The sequence below is a fragment of the Pagrus pagrus genome (genome assembly GCF_965226575.1).
Source record: "Pagrus pagrus genome assembly, chromosome: 23".
In the NCBI taxonomy this organism is placed as follows: Eukaryota; Metazoa; Chordata; class Actinopteri; order Spariformes; family Sparidae; genus Pagrus; species Pagrus pagrus.
Genome location: NC_140205.1, coordinates 9607110 through 9630531, shown reverse-complemented (window position 1 = coordinate 9630531; position 23422 = coordinate 9607110). Strand labels below are relative to the sequence as shown.

The following is a 23422-nucleotide window of genomic DNA, read 5'->3' as shown; positions in this document are numbered from 1 at the left end:
TCTCATAATAATACACTCCACACCTGTTAAAAAAACTGAGACAGATATTGTTGCATGCATCTCTTAATACAAAATTGAATTAGTGCAAACAATGAAGGAATAACTTTATTCAAAATAGAGAAAAATGAAACATGGTTGTGAAAGTGGCCCCGGGGCTAATGGAAAAACGGCCAGACAAAGGAGTGTTTTTTTGGAACATACATGAATAAATTCTGTTAATTGTACAATTGTGTTATTTGTGTGCTCAAACAAAGACGCAGGTGGCTCACACAAAATGCCACATCACAGAGGCCCTACGGTCAAATAAGAATGTAACACGCACAAAAGCCGACCACCTCCTTCCCTTAATGAGGCCTTGTGGTTTGTTGTGTGAAACTGCGGAGGTGTCGTTTTAATCACTGGAGTCAGTGTGGCGTGGCATAAGTTGGCCTTTTTTAATTACCTTACTGATTGAGCACAGTCAAGGATGGGGAAGTCTGCCCACACCCTGGATGCCACCCTCTAAAGAACCAGCACCCACGCCCCATTCTGTACTTTGTAATGAACAGGTAACATTTAAACGTCCTCTGCCGGATGTGTCAAGAGATAAGCGACATACACCCACGCTACAGAGACAATAAGCTAAAAGATACAGAAAGAGTGAGTTTGTCCACTTGTTTGAGTCTTTCAAACTCATTGTGTAACTGAAACAACGTAACTCAATCAACCCTGCAATATCACCATAGTCTGGCACTGCTGTATTTGACCTATAGTGACAGGTTTCCCCAATGCCAAGTTTTCTTTAATATGGAAAAACTGGGATGGCACTCAGTAGAGTGCATTCCTCTGCCTAGACCCAACAGTTCCCTTTCATTCAGTTAAGCCTAATCCAACATCAAACTCGATAGTCGTGTATCTCTCAACCATCCATAACTGCTTCACCATAATTCAAGCTCACCAGATCTAGGATCCAAATCAAATTGTACTTACTCACAGATACCAGCCACCTATATACACCAGATTTTTTTCATCAAGATCCATGAATTATTTCCTGAGAAATTAATAAAAATGTTGAAAAAAAAAACTGTGCACTTTTGATTCCCTCACTTCAAGGTCATGGGTTTCTGAATGGGTTTTGGTAAGAAGTCTGGTCAGCACAAGCTTAGGAGTGACCCTTTTTTTCTATTGCTTAAATTAAGTCAGTAAATCCCCCCCACTTGTGAATTTTTAAGCTTTTACATGCCTCAAAAAGGTGGTTGTTAACAATTGGCTAGATGAGACAAACAGAAACTCATCTACTCGTAGTCCGCTTTTACAGCCTTGGTGTGTTTATGTTTGCGCTCTTGCAAACCTTCTAACCCAAACTTTCCAACTGGTAGCTAATAGAGTGTGTATATGCCACTGAAGTAGGAAGCAAATTGACCATAAGGTATAACATTTGCTTTCTACTTTTGGCAACTGCATTTTTTAGAGTGCCTGCTGTAGCCAAAAACCGAAACACTGCAGCTGTAGACCAGAAAACTAAAACAGCTCAGCTGTGCAGAGCTCTATTCTGTCCTTTATCAGACTAAGTTGTTATATAATCCATCATTAAAAAACAACTTTCGATTATAGCTGCTTTAATGAAGAGGGAATAATTTGTAGACACAAAACTTATAAAAATAGATCAAACATTAAGATTTCGACTGAGTTAAGCCTTACTATTTTGAGAACTCTCACAAACTCCAGGAGTGAGAAGGGTAATCGTGACAGCTTGAGCCCCACGGTGACAGAGGCAGAACGGAGGGCCACTAATTACAGCATCAATTTATTAACATTATTACATGAAAGAATTAATCAATTCATTAACAGCTAGGGAGATGCAATGAATCATAATATGACCAAGGCCACTGCGAGTTACATTTTTAAAAATGAAGACTAATTACAAATTGCAAGAAAAGTTGGAGACAAAAAGCTTTGGGTGGCTCAAAGTAAACACCCACACAATAAAAATAATTAAAACTCAATGTAGCTGGACTTAAAATAAATCCTCGGACAGTTCATTCCCTCATAACCTTTGCCTTCTAATTAACCAGGCTATTGAAGAAGCGCCCCTTACATTTCAGGATAAAATGAGCCGTTAACAAGAACAATTCACTTCTACAGTTTTTATAAATGAGCAGTGACTTCTGTCTCTTGTTAGAAGAAACAAGACAGGTTTGTCCAGCCGTCTGTTCAGCAAGTGGAAACTTCATTATTGAAATTGTAAAGTCACAAACTGTATCTGCTTTAAATTAAAAAAAATAATAATTTAGTAAATCGTCAAACAACTACTCCATGTTTCATTCTACATAAAAAGACTGATCTTGGGAGGCTTTTCTATACCTTAACATTGATTAGGCAACCCATGACCACCAGAATATTATACAGTCTCAATCAATATCATATTACTGAACAACATACACCATAAAGCAATAAATCTACCGATAACTGCTTCCATCAGCATTTGTTTGTAAAATATATTAAAAATACAGATTTTCAGCAAACTGTAATAAAACTCACCAGCAGGTGCAGGAGGAGGCGGTGGGATCGAAATCGACTCAGGCACTACTGCTGGCTCAGGAACAGGAGTAGGGGATGCCGGCTCCACTGGGGGCTGAGGAGGAGGTGCAACTGGTTCACAAGGAGTAGTAAACTCAGGCAGGGGAGGCGCAGCAAATGGCTCAGCAGGCTGCGTGGACAAAATGTCCACTGAAGGATTTGGGGCTGGTGGCAGGATGGCGACAGGAGCGGAAGCAAGAGGTTCCAATTCATGAAGTTGGGGAGCAATGATTGGTTCAATCTCGACAGGAAGAGGAGGTGGTATGGGTTCAGGTACAGATGAAGGAGCAATGGGTTCGATTACAAGTTGAGGAGCAATGGGTTCAATTATCGGAAGAGGAGAAGCAATGGATTCATTCATGGGAGCAGGGGATGATTCGGTAACAAGGGGAGGAGGAGCAAGCGGAGTGATCACTTCAACCACAGCTGGAGCAGGGCAGGGAGCAGGAATCGGGGGATCAATGGGAGCAGGAGGAGGAGGGGGGGGAGGCAAAATTACCGGCTCAACAGCAGCAGGAGCAGGAGGAGGAGGTGCTGCCTCAGCCTCAAAAGCAGTAGCAGCGACAACATTAGCAGCTGAGGGTGCCAAAGACGGGAGCACCATGTCAATTATGCTGGGTGCTGCTACCTGTTCTTTAGGAGGAGGAGGAGGAGGTGGAGGTGCAGCCACAGTCTCTGTGGCAGACGGAGCTGGTGGCGGAGGAGCTGGTGATGCAACAGGTTCTACAATAGGAGGAGGAGGCAAGGAGGTGATCGGGTCAAAGAGGGGAGGTATGGGCCGCAGGATAGGAGGAGGAGGAGTGAGGGTAGGTGCCATGGGAGGTGGCTGAGTGGGAGCAGGTTCATGTTTAGGCGGAGGTGAAGGATCCCTCATGCGGTTGATGACATTCTCAGAGAGCTGCAGAGGAGAGAGGAATAAAAGTTTCAGAAACAGATTTCAAAGAAAGTTTGTTGCTTTTAAATCTATCTTTATGTGCAGATTGAACAAAGTGCGAGTTACAGCTGCTGATAGGCTGATTTTGGGAACTTTGGGCAGAGCCGGGCCTAGCCGTCTTCCCTGCTTTTAGTCTATATGCCAAGCTAGTCATCTCCTGGCTTTAGCTTCATACTTTACAGACAGATATGTGAGAGAATAAGGGTTGGCCTATATCCCAAAATTGCTCCCATGGAAAACTATACATTGTGTTAGAATACTGTACTTGTGCACTAGAATAGACAAAGCTGTGTTTACAATCTTTTTTACACAACCATTACAGCAGCAGCGTAAACAGGATTACCTTATTGAAAGACAACATTAGCCTCGCTTGGCTGGCTTGCCAACTGTTTAATAATAGGCAGAGTCATGCCAGCTAAAGTCTTATCTGATCGACGAAAGCCTCTCAATCTAAATTTAACATCAGCTGACAGTGGCATAGAAGAACCTGTGACAGCTACCTCCCACCTAATGACAGAAGCTGACAGTCACTCCACTTCAACAACCACCCACGTTATCACCACGCACCTTTGAGTGAAAACTCCCAAAAGAAGAATATTTTGCGCAACCATGAATGCACTTTGAGTGAGTTTCATTCATGCACTTCGTGACAGACAGGGGAGCACGAGGCTGCTGACGTCAACGTCAACATTCCCACAAGGACACTCAAAAGTTCGCCGGTCTAGCTCTCATACAGAGGCTATTAACTACATGCTATAAAACTGTATACTCCTTCACTACTTTACATTAACCTATTTAACTTTAGTAATGAATGAAAGTGAGGCTGCTTGCTATAACAACTTAGCTAGCCGCTTTTAGACAAGCTAAACAGCTAGCACTCTTGTTAGTATAGCATTTACGAAGCAGCGTAATAACGTTGCACTATTGTACTAACTGATAGCACTTTTGCGCAGACACAATGAGACACCTGCTCAGTGAAAACTTATCAGGTATGTGTGCTGTCACTTACCCGTATGCCCTTCACAACTGTTATATTCTCGTTTTCATCTGACTCGAATGACACGCGGCGGGTACTGTTGTTCGCTCCCATTGTCGGACCGCAGCTCGTGTCCTTTATCTACATGTAATATGGAAGACTGTCCACTTTTAGTCTCTCTTCATACACTTTACTTGCGTTAGAGACAGGTATAGATGGCTGGGCCCGCTCGCCACTGCTTCGGCACGTCCGTACTTCCTTAGCATGACGTGTGGGAAGAACGCGCGAGTTGATTGGACAAGCAGAGTCGCACGTCGTAACATCGGCGATTTTCATTGGTTGTTGGTTACAAGCGACAGAGGGTGTGACAGCGCTACTTGTCTGACTTTACATCATCAGTACAACATGTTCACTGCTGGATGTATTACTTATTAATACCACTGTCCACAAAGCAGTAGCTATAATGTTCTTGTTTATGCCCATAGATACGATGTGAATTTGTAATATTATTGTAAGAATTCAACTCACCACCACTAAAGAAGGCTTCAATATTTATTGTGATAATCAAGACATAAAATGTGTTCTTTGAATGGACACCTATGTAGCCTATAGCTATGCACCAAGTTTTTTTTAACAATAAACTATTTTGCATGAGAAATAATACTTATTAGTCATGCTCAGAGATGAAATTTACATAAGCCCTACAGTACGGAAGCCCTAACTGGCCATGCATTCATACATTTTATTTCCTCCGTTATCTCGTGATAACGAGTTAATTTCATTTGTTTTCTCAAGATCTCGAGTTATTATCTCGAAATAACAACTGCCGTTTAACCGAGATAACGGGATAATTTTCTTGAGATCTTGAGAAAACAAAACGATAGTGTAGTATATTAAGTCATTGTAGGAAACATCAGTCAGTGTAGCAATGTCAGAGGAGCAGGCGCATATTACGGAAGCCCTAAAGGGCCATGTATTCATTCATTTTATTTCCTCTGTTTTCCCGTGATAACGAGTTAATTTAATTCACCTTGCTATTCCAGATAATACACATTAGTGTGCATAATCAGGCTAACTTAGATTGCGCCACCGATATAGCTGAGGCCTTGCTAACTCTCTTTTTAGATTATGCACACTAATGTGTATTATCTGGAATAGCAAGGCGAACAGCAGCAGTTGTTATTTCAAGATAATAACTCGAGATCTCGAGAAAACACATGAATTTAACTCGTTATTACAGGAAAACGGAGGAAATAAAATGTATGAATGCATGGCCCTTTAGGGCTTCCGTACAAAGGGCCACGCATTCATACATTTTATTTCCTCCATTTTCCCATGATAGCGAGTTAATTTCATTTGTTTTCTCGAGATCTCAAGTTATTATCTCGAAATAACAACTAACATTTTCCCGAGATAACAGGATAATTTTCCTGAGATCTCGAGATAACGAAACTTTGTTTTCCCGAGATAAGCAAGGCATAATGCTAGTTCAGCCTGTGTCAGGCCTTGATTGAAAAGATATGTGACATGGCAATTGAAATGTACAGAAGCCCTAAAGGGCCATGCATTCATACATTTTATTTCCTCCGTTTTCCCGTGATATTGAGTTAATTTCATTTGTTTTCTCGAGATCTCGAGTTCTTATCTCAAAATAACAACTGCCGTTTTCCCGAGATAACGGGATAATTTCCTCGAGATCTCGAGTTAACGAAACCAGCCCAAATTAATCTAATTAAACTTGCAAATCACTTGCTTTAAACTACTTCCTTATTATATCTGCATCGTGATGTTCAGTCGACTATGTAAGGCATTATTTACATTGCATGAATATTTTTGTTAGTGTTTAAATCACTGTTTTATCTGTGTTGTTGCTCATCTTGAGCTGACAAAAAGAGGAAAATAAAATAGCCCAACTGAAGCAAGAATACAAGAGAAGGAAGGGCAGGGAGAAGAGGAGATTGGGTGGGTGAAAATGCAGCTAGACGGATGGAACAATATTGTCAGATTGATTTTAAAAATGCAGAGTGGCAGAACTAGTTGCCAAATCCATCAGGGAGAGCAAGGACAGCTCCTGAAATGGAAATAGAGCTTCAACAAGAATAGACAGAGAGAGAATAGAGATGGAAAAAGAGACCTGTTGCATGGCCAAAGTCAGTAGTCATATTCACACTGAGAACCTTTGCTGCTGAACAGGTCCAACATCCTGAGACTCACTCAGATCACTTCTGTGCTAAACTGCTTTTTAAAATTCATTTTATTCAGTGGTCATTGTTCCTGATTAATAAAAAAAAGTATGGCCTTTTGCATCACTCGACTCTTCAAAATCTATGCACAAGCCACTGCTGCTGAAATCCATCTCGAACAGTCAACACTTCATTGATTCTTCTCTCAGTACGTGTCTTTGTTACTTGTATAGCAGAACATCTAATCCTGGGAATTAATGTGCGAATAACACATGTTGATTTTAATTTTCTGTCATATGTATTGCTATTCATTTTCAACTCCTGCCTCCAGCTGCCTGTAGAGGAGATGATGACAAAAGAAATCCAACAACAGTCAGCACCCTGGACAGCTCTTGGACCAAAGGTGGACCCATGAGGCAGAACTGATATAATAAAAGAAGGCTTTACTTGGTAGTGAAGAGGCTTACATCCAGTTACAGTCAGTCAGGCAGAACAAACAAACAAACAAACAAACCCAAAGGGGCAAGGCAAGCAGGTATAATCAAAGACACGAGACAGATCAAACATGGTAGGGGAAAGCATGCAGAGGCTTTAAATACTAGAAGGCATCATAGACAAGCAACAGTGGTGAAAGTCCTGGGGAACTATTAGGCTGCAGCAACAGACTGCAGAAAGACTTAATTCTACCAGGAGCAGACGTTAACATTTTCCTAGACGCTGATTCTGGACATAAAACACCACATTCACTTGTCTTGCTCATAAGACAACAAGACCATGGACTGTTGGTGAATCACAGACATCTTATGTTATGACTGCTGCTGTTTTTACTCTAAATTGCATCCTAAAGAAAATGAATAAAAAGGAAATGAGAAAAAAAACTCCTATTATTGAGGAATATCTGATACAAAGCAATCCTATAAGATAAAAAACATGTATCTGAAAAATTCAATATTGTACGAAAGAATCAATGGAGTATACTTTCATCAACAACTGTAAATCATTTGAATGCAGAAAGGTCAAGTGCACTTGCTGAACATTCATCTTAAGATACATCATCAGCAGGAATTTTCTCAAGTAGTCAATAAATCAGCCATTTGAAGAAATAGATTGTAAAAGTTCAACTGTAAATGTTTCAAGAGAATCATTTTATATATAATTATAACTCTCCTCTGTTTTCTATAGTATTTTATGCCACATCCATTTCAGAAACTCATACAGCCTTGCAGGACATAAAAATTGCAGCTGGAAATTTGATATGCCTCGAGGAGAGAGGATATTATAAGGAATGACAGTTCATAAGAATCATCCTCTAAACTTGATATATTATACACACACAATAACCTAATACAGTTTTTTTTTTTTTTATAATGCTTCTTTCTGCTGATTTTTGTGTTTTCTGCACTGTGTATATTTGCAAAGCCGTGCAAACATAAATCAATCGAAACCTTTTTAAGAATTCATTGTGGTTGTGTTTACTGTAATATTATCTAGAAAATCCATATGCACAGAGGACTCACATTCAAATCATATACACAATATAAACATTGATCATATTTTTAATATAATATATTGTGAACCAGAACGGCTGACAGTGCTGTATTTGCAAACATATAAACTTCATATATGAGCTGGAGTGGAGGAACGGTAAGGGTGAAGGAAGAGTGAATAGGAGGACATCAATCACTGGGAATATGATGACATGACGTATGTCTTGAAAAAAATGAACTTCACAACAGATGACATGAAGTGGTTATTCCAAAAATGAGAACAAAGAAAGTAAGGGTGTGGATGAATTAATGACTAGGTTTGTAGGGAACCCTGGAGCTGTAAGGCCTTCAGCATCAGTCAAAGTCAATTTAGACAGACTACAGTATACAATATATGAATTTGAATACATTTATGTACATTTACACACAACACAATAACACACATTAAGATCCCGAAGCTTTATTCATTTCAAATTTGCTGTCATGCTCTAAGATAATAGGTATCGAAATGTTTTAAGTGTTGTCATATTGTCGTTGTGAACAGATTTCCCTAGGGGGAATCCCTTACCTCTACAACATAAGCAAATTACATAATAAAACATCAGAATGTGCAGAAATTGCCCCGAGGGCATTCTCTGAAAAGCCTCAGGCTGTATTGAATATGGAGCTTATAAAACAGAGACGTGATTGAATGGTAGAGTGTGAAAAAGAACCTTTCTTGTTTTGTATGACATAATTATTATACTGTAGCCATCGAGATAATTATTAGGACTGACACCTGACTTTGATATCATGCTGCTTTGTGATCTGGTTACTTTATTGGTTATATTTAATTCAATGGTTATGTGCAGACAAGAGAAAACTAGGTTTTTCCTGTATTGCCAGTGTCCTTACATTTTCCTCATATGATACAGCTACCTACTGTAAATGCTTGATGATGGGATTTTAATTTGCATCATTACTTATCATCGTCTTGTTTTCACACCTTTCATGTCCTGCTTGTATCATTTTAGGCAATTATGTGAATCAGTTCACATTTTTGGCAGTGTTTCCTGCTCTGAACCTCCCAGTGGCACACCAAGAAAATTGATTTTGTTGTTATTATTCGCTGGAGAAAACTGGTACCTCAAAACAACTTAAAGGAGACCTATTATGCTTTTTCATTTTCCCTTTCTTCAGTATGTTATATACTTTTGGTTCTTGTGCATGTAAAAGGTCTTGAAAGTTAGAAAGCCCAAAGTCTGCTCTAATGGTAGCTCCTCTATCCCGCAGAAAACACTGCTCCTGAAATGCCTTGTGAGTAGCCCCACCTTTAATTCTGTAACTTCCTGACATCACACTACATCACCATGTCATACATTTGCATAATTAATGCCTATATTCACAGAAGAACTAAAGCTAACAGGAAGCTGAAAACACGACAGAGCCGACTGGAGATATGGATAGAGGTGCTGGCTCAGACAGAGAGGGAATACAGTGCTGCTGCATTGGACTCCGTGAGAAAACTCATGCTTGTAAATCTATTCTGGTAGTGGTAAAATAAAACGTGAAAATGGACATAATATGTCTCCTTTAGATATAACACAAGAAGATACTCATGGTGAAAAGCCATTGTGTGGTGACAAGTCGATCACTTATCACTAAGATCCTGAAATGTTGATTGTCAGGACTTCTTCATCTACTGTACTTTCCTTGTGTTATTTCAGTCAGTTCCACATTAGGCATCCATAAATCTTTATCTAATTTAATTTCTTGTCTGTGTTCTGCGTTGTTCCTGCAAAATTAAGTGTGGAATGTAAATAGGATGAAACCTAAGATATAAATTTAGCTGTGTTGTATCCTATTATGGGTGGTGCAGTAAGTTGGAGATATGAGACACATGTTTTGTTTGATCCAATTCAAGATTATGTGAAAAAAATCCAGGAGGCGTATAATAGATGCAAAGTTTTGCCTTGTTCCCTTCAACACATTTCCATGGAAACAAGTAAAGAAGTATCTTCTTCTTTATCACCAAGGAATAAAATTTTGTTGCAAGTTTCCAAAGGGGTGTCATTGGAGGGGTGAAAATACTGTATTTACACAACCCACTTATCTTTCCGTGGTATTTCTCTCAGGATAATTATTAGAGCTATTATCATACATTAACAATGACTTGGTGTCAATTAGAACCCCACAATTACATCAAAATAGATTCCTGAGACCAAGGACATGAATTATTTAATGATCACAAGGAGCATATCTAAGTGAAAGCACCTGTTAAATGCATGCTTGTGCTAATAGAGCTCCTTTTATCTTAATCCATATAATCTGCTGTTACTTCAACATCCATACACTGTCATTATGTATGAAAACTTAAAGTAGTTGCACCATTATTTAAAGTGCCACAGAAGGCGCCTCCTAGTATGTATATTTTCTTTAGATGAAGGACACAGAGTGATTGAGATGAAGCATTTGCATTTAGATCTATACATTAACAGATCACAAAGGCATGTCCTACAAAGACCTTACTGCCCTTGTATTTAATCCACACACGGGTCAGTCAGTCAAAGCAATCACTTAGTGTCCAAACACACATCAAGCTGAAAGAAATAACCTTGGTGTGGGGTTATTGGAGAAAAGAAGCCCTGTAGATTAGTTGGACTGATGGGACATGGGCTGCAGGGAAAGGTGATAAGAACTTCAAAATTAAACTTGGACCTGGGAAGCTTGGCGCCTTCAAAAGAAAAACAGTGGCTCCTGCATGACACAGCGATTGTTTCTTTTTTTTTGGAAGGGACACAAAGATCACCCACAATGTTATCTCGTCAGTCCACCAGCGCATCAATCAGGGCCCAGGCTGCTGGGAATCGACCTCCTTTGCTCCAGAATCAATGCCCTCTCCCATTCTCGTCGGTACAGCAGAGATTGTCAGAGATATAGCATAGGAGAGCCCGCCAAATCCAGCACTATATGTTCTAAATGGGGGAGGCTATTAACTCACTGACACTCACTGTGTTTCTCCTTTCTTCTCAGCTCAACCTTTCTTTTATCAGTCTCGAGAGGACTTGATTGAAAATGTTATCATGAAACAGTTTTTTGCTATTGTGATCCAGAAAAATACAATATTGCATTGATTGTCACCACACAGCAACTAGAAGCACTATCTATACAGGGCTGGATAAGTGCCATGCAACAATGTATTATGCTAATTATGGAAATCCCTGTTGATTAAGATCACTTAAGAATTATTTGAATTACTTGAACTCCTGATCTGTCTAATACAATATTTTGTGAATAAAAAATGTACCAATTGATTAAAAAACTATTGTTATTTCCTGTTTACGTTTTGAGTTACTTTGCTGAGTACAACCAGACCCCTAAAATTTGGATCTTGGGGTGTAAAATACCTGTTTAAATTCAGACAAAGGACAAAAAACCTCTCATTTTTAATTAGCCCGATTTTCTACAGCCAATATCATTGTAGTCACACCAAACGTTTCACATTTGTGACTGTTATTCAAGCAGATGTCAGAGAAAATGTGCAGAACTACTTTCCCTGGTAAACCTACAACTCCCAGAATTCCACCGTCTGACCTCGCGCTCCTCTCTTCCTGTTTGGGTGCCGCAGCTGGAAAAAATGGCAGCTGACACAGGGAGATATAGGAGTGCAGTTAGCAAAAACAAGGACCCGTCTGGTCTTCTCATCTCTGTCATCAGGTAAGGTTTGCCACATTGTTCAAACAAACTCAACGGCTCTGATAAGACGTGTGGTTGCTCTTGAATTATGCTCGCTTTTGTGGACGGACACGGTTTGACAGCTAGCTTTCATGCTAAAGCTACATGTTAGCAACATCCTTCCTGTATTGTTAATTACGTGAAATAAACGAAAGCTCGCACGTTTCTAATCTTATATACGATGACACGTGTCGGTTAATGTCAACGGCAGTTTTATTTATTCCTAAAGCTGAAGAAGAGGTTGAATATTAGCTGTGGCTGTCACTATTTGAAGCTAATTGATAATTCGTATCACAAATTAACAATTATGTCCAATAAATCAGATCAATTGGATGGTAAATCTCTCGTCCGATGATCATTGAAGTGCACTGTTTTATTCCGGGTCGCTCAACGAAGTGCCTCAAGCTTGGATTTCGGAGATATCGCGTTAGCAGTTGCCACTTGTGTAACGAGCTGTCTGGGTTTATAAGGTTGAACTTGGGTTTATTTTGTAGGGTCACAGAGGCTGGAGATAGCCTAATAGTCACCAACAAATTCTAAAAAGATGAAGAGAGACACACACTGCGACCTCAATGTGACCCCTGTAACAGTGTTGACAGCTGTCATTCACTGTTTCAAAGCCTTCAATATGTGAGAGGATGCTGTATTTTACAACCACCCTTCTTATGCTTTACCAGCACAAATGTATTGTCATGCTTCCCATACTGCACGGTTATAACGGCATACAAAGTCCTGTACTGTGACTGTCATACTCCTGTTTTTCTTCTTGTACTCTAAGCTGCCTTCAAGTGCTTTTCTGAAGCTCATACTTAATGCAAACTCAAATTCATATTGCCATTTCCTGAGGGTCTCTGCTCTCCACTCCATCATTGATGCTTCATTCAGACTCATGGACTTCATTATTGAGTTGATTTCTACCCTTTCTCTCCTTCTTCTCTGATGCAGGACTCTGTCCAGCAGCGACGATGTGCAGGACAGGGAGACAGAGAAGGGTCGCCTGGAAGAGGCCTTCGAGACATGTGACAGGGATCTAGATCAGCTGATTGTTCAGCATTATGCCGAACTCACGACAGCCATCAGGACCTACCAGAGCATCACAGAGCGCATCACCAGCTCACGCAACAAGATCAAACAGGTAGAAAGGAGAGATGTGTATACAAAAACGCACAGTGGATGAATGAATCAGGAAGGTTGTGAAAATGATTACAAGAATTAATGCTTTCATTGTTTCTGGTGGATTTCAAAGCAGTGACTCTAAGCTGTGTAATTAAAAACACAACATGTTTTTCATTCGTTTTCATTTGTCTCTTCATACATTTAAAGGGTTTCTTATCTCAGTTTTTAGGCTTCTTTTTTTTTTTTTGCTCTCAGAGACTAAAAGACTGACTTAATTAACTTAAATCCCGTTCACCCAAGAACAAAACTGCCTACTTAACAATCATCAGCTGAAGTCAGACTCCTTAGTCCCCTGGACATAATTAAAAAAAAAAAAATTCTTAGCAGGATAAGAACAGAAATTTTCAAAGGTATGCCTGCACATTTCTATATTTAATTGATGAACTAAGAAATACATTTCCTTTTTACTGTTGGCCTTTTGCACAGTAGACATTTTGACTTGTTAAAGTAGAAACAACACAGGTGATACTAATAACATTAACAATGGCTCTGATCTATTAAAAAAATCCCCGAAAGCCCTGATGCTGTGACAGTTAGCCAGCATGTACAATATCAGGCTCCTGAAACAGAAGCAGCTCAAATAGATGAAAACAATTAATAAAATAACTTTATTAATACAGCACTTTCCTAAACAAAGTTCAGGGCTGCTATAAGGGGGCATCAAATGAGACAGACAGTTAAAATAATTAAAATTAACTGGACTTGACTGGAATTCTGCAATAATTGATGCAATTTCTTACACCTGTGCTTTTCATACTATAACATGCCACTGTGTCAGCTCTGAGAATGGCTTATGTTCTGATGTGCTTGTGCTATTTTCCTTATGCAAACTCCGAGCATAGCTCTACCCAAATTTAACCTGAGGTCTAATCAGCCAGTAGTGGAAACACTTGTGTAGGTGTAAAAGGCCTTTCATGTAATGGTGTTCCAATGGTTTCAATGCACTTGAAAATAACAAGACTTTTTGTATTTCACCAGTATTTCAGAGATTTCCTACACTAATTACTTTTACATTCTTTCTGGGTATTTAAGTTGATGTTATAAATGTTTCTCTGATAAAAGCTTTCAGTCATGTGGCAAAGGCACCCCACTATTTTAACATCCTCTGCTGGCTCGTGAGATTCAACATTTCACATTCTTGACATTGCTAACAACTCTGCATGTTTTTAGTAGCCAAACTAAGAAATTAAACAATATTTAGGTCAGGAGCAGCTGTGCTTTACCATATTTTCAGAAAACATACAACAAGATATAATGGTAGGTCACCTAGCTGTCCTGAAATCGGTGTTTCACTAGATGGCTAGCTCAATCATAATCTCCCTTACACTAGGTAATTTTTTACACTATTGTATTTTTAATTCAGTTTTAGTAAGAACAGTATTTTTTCTTTAGTAGGCCTATTTGTAGTAATGCCTTGGTCTAAAATGCTTTTTTTTTTAAGCACTGCTGTTGCAAAAATGTGCCTTGTGGACTAGTTTTGTGTCTTACTAGATTTCAATTACTCTTTCGTGCAGGTGAAAGAAAACCTCCTGTCTTGTAAGATGCTGCTCCACTGCAAAAGGGACGAGCTGAGGAAGCTGTGGATAGAGGGCATCGAGCACAAGCACGTCCTCCAGCTGCTGGATGAAATCGAAAGCATCAAGCAGGTGCCTCAACGGCTGGAGGCCTACATGGCAAGCAAGCACTACCTTCATGCCACAGATATGCTGGTGAGTGGACTAATGGCTGGAGATGTGTTTGTCTCGGAGCATCTTTGTATGCCTGAGTATGTGTGAGCTGTGCAGTATTTCAGGCTGTTTTCTGAAGTGAAGAATGGACAAAGGAACCAGACATGGTTTTTGAAGTTTTTGTAAAACAAATTGACATATGTAGATGTATATGAGGCAATATTATAGTATTGGGTATGAGGTGTTGCTGCCTAGATTGATGTCCTGGTGCCTGTCATCCCTTTAAGAGTCCTCCTCTAGCCTTGAACAGTCCATTGAATGCAACTCTTTTTCTTCAAGCGAACATCACCTTAGTGCAGTGAGGGCGCTGCAGGTGTGTACGTCTACGTGTACTTTTGTTCATTTGATGTGTGTTTTGCAGTATGCTCAGCAGGGGAGCTGGAGGATGGCATTGAGGACTAAATGGCCGGGTTCTGTGATCTCTCTGTTCCCTTCCTTCCATTTCCTCTCTTCCTTCCTCTGTCACTCCCACACATCTTCCTTCAGACTTTGGTAATAATTAGTTTGCTAGAATGGGGTTATCTGAGAAGGAGGAAAAAAGAGGAATGATGGTATGCCCAAAGGACCATGAAAATCCTCTTTGTGGGCGTGGAGAGAAGTGGAACTTCATTCAACCTGCGCTCAGTCAGCGCAGCGCGCTTTGAAAGGTTGTGGAAAGTTCAAAGTCAGTTGGTCGCTTCGCCTCTGTCTTGCAAACTTCAAATGCGCTTGACTTGATCAGGGTGGTGCAGTTTCCCTGGTATGTAAAAAAGCACACTTAAAAGCACATTTTATTTGCCTCTCTGCAGATCAAAATGCTGTTGGATGCATTCACTCTACCTTTCGCTTTGGTGACATATTTATACAGTTCATGAATAAATGATACATGGAAAGTCCACTTTAAAAAAACCTACACTTAATCCGAAGTCAAGGATGTTAGTTCCGATTATAAAATGGCAGGATGACAACACTGAAAAGAATATTTGGTTATTTTTTGCCAACGTTCCACATTTAGTTTTTGCCCTATTGACGGGATGGACTAAATTAACTTGTGAGAAGGAGAATGAAGAATGAAGTGAAATACAGCAACAAAACATGCTGGACACCCAGAGGTCAAGCAGCCTGTACAAGCCATGAAATGTAATATGAACTGGTTTGAAAATATTGTCTTTGTTTGAGTAATCACCTGCCATCCTCCTGTATATAAATGACATGACTACCATTTTCCTACATACTCTGGTGAAGGCCACTTGTATGTAATGTCACCATGTGTAGTGAGGTGGCCAGGATGAATTAGTGAAATTGAGAGTAGTCAATAATGTTTGAAGATTTGTGTGCGACCTTTATACCTTTTGGTATTTAACGTTGAATTTAAGATAAAAATTCCTTGTGTGTCTAGATGTGAAAAAATCTCTCAACGCTAACTTGTGGTTGCACTTGAACCTGGCCAAAAGGAAAGTCATGCCCACGGAGTGAAATTCTCTCTCGATTTTTCAGAAAAATCTCATTATCGGACAATTCAGATGTATTTGAAATTTTCAAAGAATTATATTTGCATCATACTGCCTGTGTAGAGGCCCACTCCCATCTGTCTGGTGATCCAGTACTTATCTGTCAGATTAAGATCTCCTTGGTTTTCACATGCACCTTCTGTTACTTCTTCTTTCATCTGTCTTTCTGTCCGTCTTTCTTTGACAACACGTGTATCTTTGCTATTGTGTAGCGATGTAGTGCGGCAAGAGTAGACTAGCCAGGACTAGACTTCCAAGCCTCTTTCTCTCTCCTTCACTGTCATTCGCGCTCCATAACACTGTGTGTGTGTGTGTGTGTGTGTGTGTGTGTGTGTGTGTGTGTGTGTGTGTGTGTGTGTGTGTGTGTGTGTGTGTGTGTGTGTGTGTGTTTGTGTGTGTTTATGTGAGTCTCATCTCTAAGGGTTGACAATTAGAATTCAGACTATGCTCTCTGTCTGCTATTGAATGGCAGTCTTAGACCCCATGGGGTTGGTTAAAAACGAGACTGGCCTTAGTTCCAGAAAAAGTCCTCTCCTTCTCTCTCCTCTGCTCATCAGTATCTTCTCTCATTCCTTTGTTCCTGTAGTATCACAAAACCCAGGTGCGCACACATACAACTGCTGACACCCCCCCTTGGAGCTCAGAGCCTACTGATAAACTGTCAGACTCTCTTCTCTTCTCTTCTCTTCTCTTCTCTTCTCTTCTTTTCTCCTCTTCTCTTCTCTTCTCTTCTCTTCTCTTCTCTTCTCTTCTCTTCTCTTCTTCGTCCTTCTCACCATCCCTCCAGCTCCCAAACAAATCCACTAGAGGCTTTATATCCCTCATTATGCTGACAGGCCTGGCCCCCTAATGATGTTAACCAGCCTTCCTCTGTCATCCCAGCCCACTGGTAATGAGATACCCCCCGTTAAATGATTTACAGTCATACAATCACACACATATAATCATACACAGACACATCTAAGAGGTGTATACATACACACACACACACACACACACACACACAGAGGACACACAAAGCCTTGCAGACATGTAGAGTTATTCTATTAAGCCAAAGGAGGCTGATCATCAGTGCATTAGCTCATCTTGTCACTAATGTGACTCTCATTTGCATCAACACACACTTGACCCATGCCCCCTGCCCAGCATTCTCCCCTCCTGCTACCCATTCCCTCCTGGCCTGCCCTGGCCATGCAAATATTCTTCACAGTGCTATCATCTAGCCATTAGTGCCCTTGAAATACACACAGGGATACACATCCAGTAAATACACACATACAGAGTGGAACATTTTATTTAATGGCATGCAGATTTATTAATTGTGAATGTGACAACTGCTTCTGCTAACAAAAACTAAGAACTGTAGAAATGAAAAGCACGACTGAGGAAGGCGGGACGAGACTTAAGATCAGCTATTGGTACGAAATGCTGTATATCCTTCATATATTGTACATATTGTGTCTATCATTGAAACATGAAGTTGAAGATAGACTAAAGTGTGTCATTAAAGATGCACAACATGGATTTTGGCATCATATTATGTGCTCTATTTATTGGCTAGAATGTCGGCAATATCAAAAAATAGCCAATAACATACATTTCCCAAATAATCAGTCTGATATATATCGTGCATCTCTCCATCCAAGTGTCATGAACCTTGAAGATAGCCTAACTATTAAGACAAACAACTATCATTCTGATTGAAGGGAAAATAATAGGCCTGTACGATTTAAAGAAAATGACTTTCGATTAATAAACAAACATTTGTTCCCTTTGGAACTATTCCCTCCTTCCTCAGCCATCATGTTAGCTAACCTCGCAGTTGCCACCAAATTGCCTCCAATTAATCTGAGGGTAGCTGATGGACAACTGGGGCTTCATCTGGTTGGCAAAATGTTTTTTTGCTGAATGTGAATTTCTATGCTTTGTGAACGCATGGTGCATGTAAATAAAATGATTTTAGGCATTTTAGGCAGTCTTCTGCGATGTGTTTACCCTGCATGTTCATATGCTTGAGCCTGACAGGCCAATTTGACTTTCATTGCAATCATATTTCCATTAGACAACTTATACAAGAAGATTTGGGATTTTTCACTAGTGCTACCAATAGGGGAACACTAAACACAGGCCATTGGGATGATACATTTAATTTTGTATCCCTCTGTAGTTTTTGTGCAGTTATTAGTGGGTTAGAATGCAATATGACCATGAACACTCCTCTGAAGTTTTTTACTGTACATAATTGTCCAACATTTGTAGGGTTGAGTTTCAAGGAATGATGGATGTGCCTCCCTTGAACCTCTGATGTTGTTTGTGTTGTGATTGTTTTTCACTTGCTGTGAAAGTTTTATGTAAATTTGGCTGCAGAATGAGTTGCATTTAGATTTTCACCATTTGGCGGGGTGTCCTCAGTCTCATTTGTACATTTGTACATTTGTTTTCTGTGGCTTTCTGCTGTCTGCTATTGACAGGTAGTGGAAACATCAAGTAGTCTTGCTGCAAAAGGAGTAAGATCAGACATAAAACTTCAAACGCACAGCTAAGGATAACCTGTGATTCACTGGGATGTTGTCATGTGCAGGTGTCAGCCGTGGAGTCCTTGGAAGGCCCCCTGCTGCAGGTGGAGGGGCTAGGAGATCTGCGCCTGGAGCTCCACAGCAAAAAGCTCAACATCCACCTTGTACTCATTGATGAGCTGCACCGACATCTCTACATCAAGTCCACTAGTCGATTGGGACTCAAGAACAAGGACAAAAATGCTGCTCGTCTCCCAGGGTAAGGGGCAGTTTCTTATACAACTTTGGGGTCCACTTTGGGTGTGCTCTCAAGAATGAAAATGTGAAAATTAGACTTTGAAGGTGCAATATGTAAGATTTGGCTAGAATTTTACTTAAAAACATAAAAGAATCGAACTAACAATAACAACAATATATTTGAAGGAACAGTTTTGAAGCTATGTCAAAGATGTCTATGTAACGGTTGCAAAGATTTCTACTGAAGTTAGCATGCTCAAGTCTGATAGCCTCTTTTTCAGCTGAAAGATCAGTTTCACAAGCCCTCTTAGCTTCTGTAGTCTTAGAAGTAAATAACATAAAATAACATTTCCAGAAAAGAAAACTTTGAGGTGCAGTTAATTTATAACCATCCCATTAGCTTCAGCAAAGCTGTGGTTATTATGTTATCTGTCCACACAACAAACATAAATGAATATAATTTTATTTTCCAACAGAGTTATCACTGATATACTGTATAGTGTGCAAGGTTGAAAGAGACTGGGGGAATGAGGTTGAAAAAAGTCATAGACTGTTTTAAAATTATCTTATAGCCAGTTTGTGTGGTCTGAGGTACGAAAGCCTTTATTGTTGGCCTATTATGTTGTCAATAGAAATGTGGTCTTCAAAGTGTTTCCTTTTTTGAAAAGTTTAAACTGTATAGATGTTCCTTCATTATAAGTTAGTCCATTGCTGGGACAACTTGCCAATTATTTACTGTATGGAAACCAAGCCAATTACTGACAAAAACAATTAGACTTTGTATAACTTGTTGCTCTACTTCTGTATGTCTGTACTTTGTGCTGGGAAGCTCAGAAGAAACGGATGAAAAACACCCCACATCATTTATTGTTAAAAGGAAAACATCACTGATTCACTCATAGGCAGTTAGGAAATATATACTTGGAGTCATGACATGTGCTATTGTACACATTGTATTGTTTAGTTGCCAGGACACAAACTATTTTTTAAACCAAGGAGATACAGTCAGTTGCCAATAACTGGCAGTAAATAAATAAAGTGACAGAATTCAAAGTCCACATTTTCTATGACACCAGTGATGCTTCAAATGATGAAGTAGGTTTTGCACCCACAAGGAGAATAACCTCCGCTAAGCCTTCATGACCCGAGGACCAATTTCTTATTTTCATGATGTAGCCCTATTACTTATTAGGGATAATGCGGCACAGTGGCTTGGAACACGCTGTTGATGCTGTTGTGTTCCCTGGGTGGTGTTCAGCTGAAGTGTTGTTTGCACTTTTACACGCGTGTGTGTTTATGTGTGTGTGTGGGGTGCAGTAATTATGGTGGCGGAGGGTTGGTGAGGTACAGTGATTTATTACTGAGGGTCAGCCAGTGACAGGTCCTGGCCTTCCTGTATTGGGTCGCCTCTAACAACAAACCAGCCTCCATACACCCCACTCACTTAACAGGCACACAGTGTTTATACCGCCCAACTTAAAGGACCTGGATTGCTTCCACCTCCGGCTTAAGGCTTGATAAATGGCTCATTTGAAGGCAGCACCAATCCCACCCAGAGATGTAAGGCTTTTTGTTATAACAGTCGATTGTTTTTGTTAGAGAAAGGCAGGTTTGTTGGTGCATTTCTGTTGGCGCATACTAAATGTTTATATGCGTATAAAAGGCTATTACTCCAGATTTTTGGATTTAATTTATGAGACAGAAAGCATAATATTAAAGAACATGGCTTATTTTATCTCATTTTGTTTCTCTTCTTTACAGCTCCACGGGCAAAGACACATCTCCAATGCCTGTGTTGGATGTCAGCAGCCTGTCCACCCCACGCAAGCTCTTGGAATCGTCACAGTTCAGCACACCTGGATCCAGCAGTGGTACGATCCTTAGATTATATTAGACAGAGGAGTAAGAGAACATAATGGATAAAAGAAAATCGGCAGTGGCGAGAAGGTGATAATGAAAGAAGCAATAAGAAGTGGGATTTTTAAGAGGGTGTTTCATGAAAAAAACACAAGTTATATGGTTTTCTCTCCATTAAAATTGCATACATTAAGAGCGCTATGGAGATAAACACATCAACAAAGCAGTGTTGTTGCTCTCTTTGGATAACAAAGTGTGTGGATTTCCGTTTGCAATTTTATTTTCACTGTGGTGATATTCTTAGCGATAATGAAGTCATTAGCATCGCTCTGGCTTACATTCATTTGCATGTCATTATGGGTGTGTGTTGCCAACCCTTCTCTCACATACACATACATAGTGTTACACAGAATCTGCTGATCTGAATTCGTTGACAATGCTACTAAAAAACACCACTGATACCTCTTTCCTCACACATGGCTTTGCACACAGGCACGCACCCACATTTCTTTCCTTGCGGTATATGTCATAACATCTTCAACTGTGAACATAATACACATTCCCCTCGCTAACGTTATAATCATCTTGTCCCCCCTATCTGTACCATCAGTCACCCAGCGTCTCTGTCATCACAGCAGGGGAGCAGCATTCATTACACTCAAACTGGTAACCAGCGCTGTAGCAGGGACCGATAATGCAGAATATAACTGTATTCAGGAATGTATGAATTCTCTCTTGGTTGTAGGGGCGTAGAGTCAGCACTGCATTCCTTCCAGGCAGAGCAGAGGAACGCAAACAAGAAGATAATGAAAAAAGTTAATCCTGCAATAACTTGGCGTTCCCTTGGTGTTTCTGAGTTTTTATATTAAGCCTGGCACTTTTTCACCACCCACTGTTGGCATTCTGAGTTAGCAACTCACCGTTTCCTTTTAGCCTTATGGATACCAGGCAACCACACACCATACATAACAGTATCAACACATATATTAGCTTATTGCTGCTGCTACCTTACTAGTGTGGCAGTGACAGATTAACAGCATTAGCATATGATTGGCTCCTGAGAGCAAGGTTTCCTTGAAAGCTATGATAGAGCTGACATTTTTATGCCATCCAGTGGTTGCTTAATTAAACTGTCGTTCTCTGTCTCTTTCCCTTTTGCCTTTAACTACTTCACTGAGGGTTGATGTCAGCTACAACCGTGATGTATCTTTTACTCCGCCTCTCCGTACTCACTGCATCACCATGTGAATGCCATGACCCTAAGCACGCAAATGTACACACAAATATGAGAATTACCACAAATACATAATAAATAGCTGCTCAATTCATCCACCCTGTAGGCTTTAAAGTAACAACTAAACCATGTTTTCCCCCACATTATGCAAAGAGAACACTGGCAATTATCTACTGCCAGGCGGTAAGTGCCTATACACCGTCATGCTAACAACTATGGTCACGACACAGCAGCCATCTTCCATCAACGGCCTAGCTTACCATTTTGTCTAATAGCATTAGAGCACCTCATTTGTAGCTAGTAATTGTCATAATTATTACACAAACTACAGTTGGAATGGGGGAAAAGAGGAAATACACCCAAAGTCCATTAACTTGCCATAAACATTAACTCTCTTAACGCGCTTTGATGGGGAATTGGGAGGCCCCATCTAATGGAAATTAGAGCATCATTCGATGCTGCCACTCTCAATTTGGTCGCTAATGTGGCTAAGTCAGATGGAGAGAGCGTGGAAGGGGGGAGGATAACTGAATAGGTGCAGGTGTGGGCCTTTTAAAAGAGAAGGATGTTGGATATTAATACAGTTACAAGCTATTACTGTTAGTTTTAGTGTGTTATTTAAAAGGTTAGAGTTGAATCTGGTTTCTTAAGCTGTTATGTTTAGGAAACTGCTCAGTAAAATACAGTAGATTTGAGATGTTAGTTTGACCAGGCTGCTAGACAACAAGAAAGACAAAAATTAATTTATAAACATGCAAGTAAAACAGTGTGTGGACTTCTTATTTCTCTTTTTTGTCATTGTCTTTTAACAATCGTCCGCTGCCGAAATAACAGCATCCTGTAAATATTTTGTAAGCATTTATAGTATGTGCTTACCTATTTGTATGTGTATGTATCTACCGTCTTTAGTGCGTGAGCTGCAGCAGGATGCTCGGGAGTTGAGCCAAGCTGACCTTCCTGAGGTGGATCCAGAAGAGAACAGTGCTGAGTTCATGGGCATCCTCATTAAGGTGCATACATGACCACTACTCAACACCACACTCACCGCTAATTGTGAATTTTATCACCTCAATTATTGTATCCTATGCTGTTATTCCAGTTTTGCCTTATTCCAGGTAAAGTATACGTATATAAAAGTGTATTTTCCTTTTTCCTCAGGCTCTGGCCAAGTTGAAGAAAATCCCAGAGACCATCAAAGCCATAATGGAGCGGCTGGAACCTGAGCTGAAACAGATTGTCAAGAGGTCCACCACTCAGATTGCAGACCACGCTTACCAGAGAGGAGAAAACCTGGCCCAGGAGAGCCAGCCAAGGTACAGTAAAGGGACAGAG

At 40.1% G+C, this 23422-nt stretch overlaps 2 protein-coding genes across 6 annotated transcripts in view; one reads left to right on the top strand and one right to left on the bottom strand.

Annotated features, from left to right (window-relative positions):
• Positions 1–4733, bottom strand: part of chchd3a (coiled-coil-helix-coiled-coil-helix domain containing 3a) — a 72465-nt gene extending 67732 nt beyond the window's left edge. For 2 of the 5 annotated variants that reach the window (XM_084346229.1, XM_084346230.1), the window contains exons 1-3: positions 4503–4733; positions 3188–3457; positions 2521–2614 (exon numbers count right to left, since the gene is read on the bottom strand). In XM_084346229.1, coding sequence (XP_084202355.1) covers positions 2521–2614; positions 3188–3457; positions 4503–4583 — 445 coding nt within the window. In that variant the 5' untranslated portion in view covers positions 4584–4733. Of the gene's footprint in view, positions 1–2520; positions 3458–4502 lie in introns of all 5 variants that reach the window. The other 3 variants (XM_084346226.1, XM_084346227.1, XM_084346228.1) reach the window with 2 other exon arrangements.
• Positions 4734–11733: 7000 nt separating this feature from the next.
• The window catches only part of exoc4 (exocyst complex component 4), a 117188-nt gene continuing 105499 nt past the window's right edge, over positions 11734–23422 (top strand). Inside the window, exons 1-7 of the mRNA XM_084346304.1 lie at positions 11734–11835; positions 12799–12988; positions 14544–14738; positions 18828–19021; positions 20761–20870; positions 23000–23100; positions 23249–23403. Of these exons, the coding sequence (XP_084202430.1) occupies positions 11756–11835; positions 12799–12988; positions 14544–14738; positions 18828–19021; positions 20761–20870; positions 23000–23100; positions 23249–23403 (1025 nt within the window). The 5' untranslated portion in view covers positions 11734–11755. The remainder of the gene's footprint in view (positions 11836–12798; positions 12989–14543; positions 14739–18827; positions 19022–20760; positions 20871–22999; positions 23101–23248; positions 23404–23422) is intronic.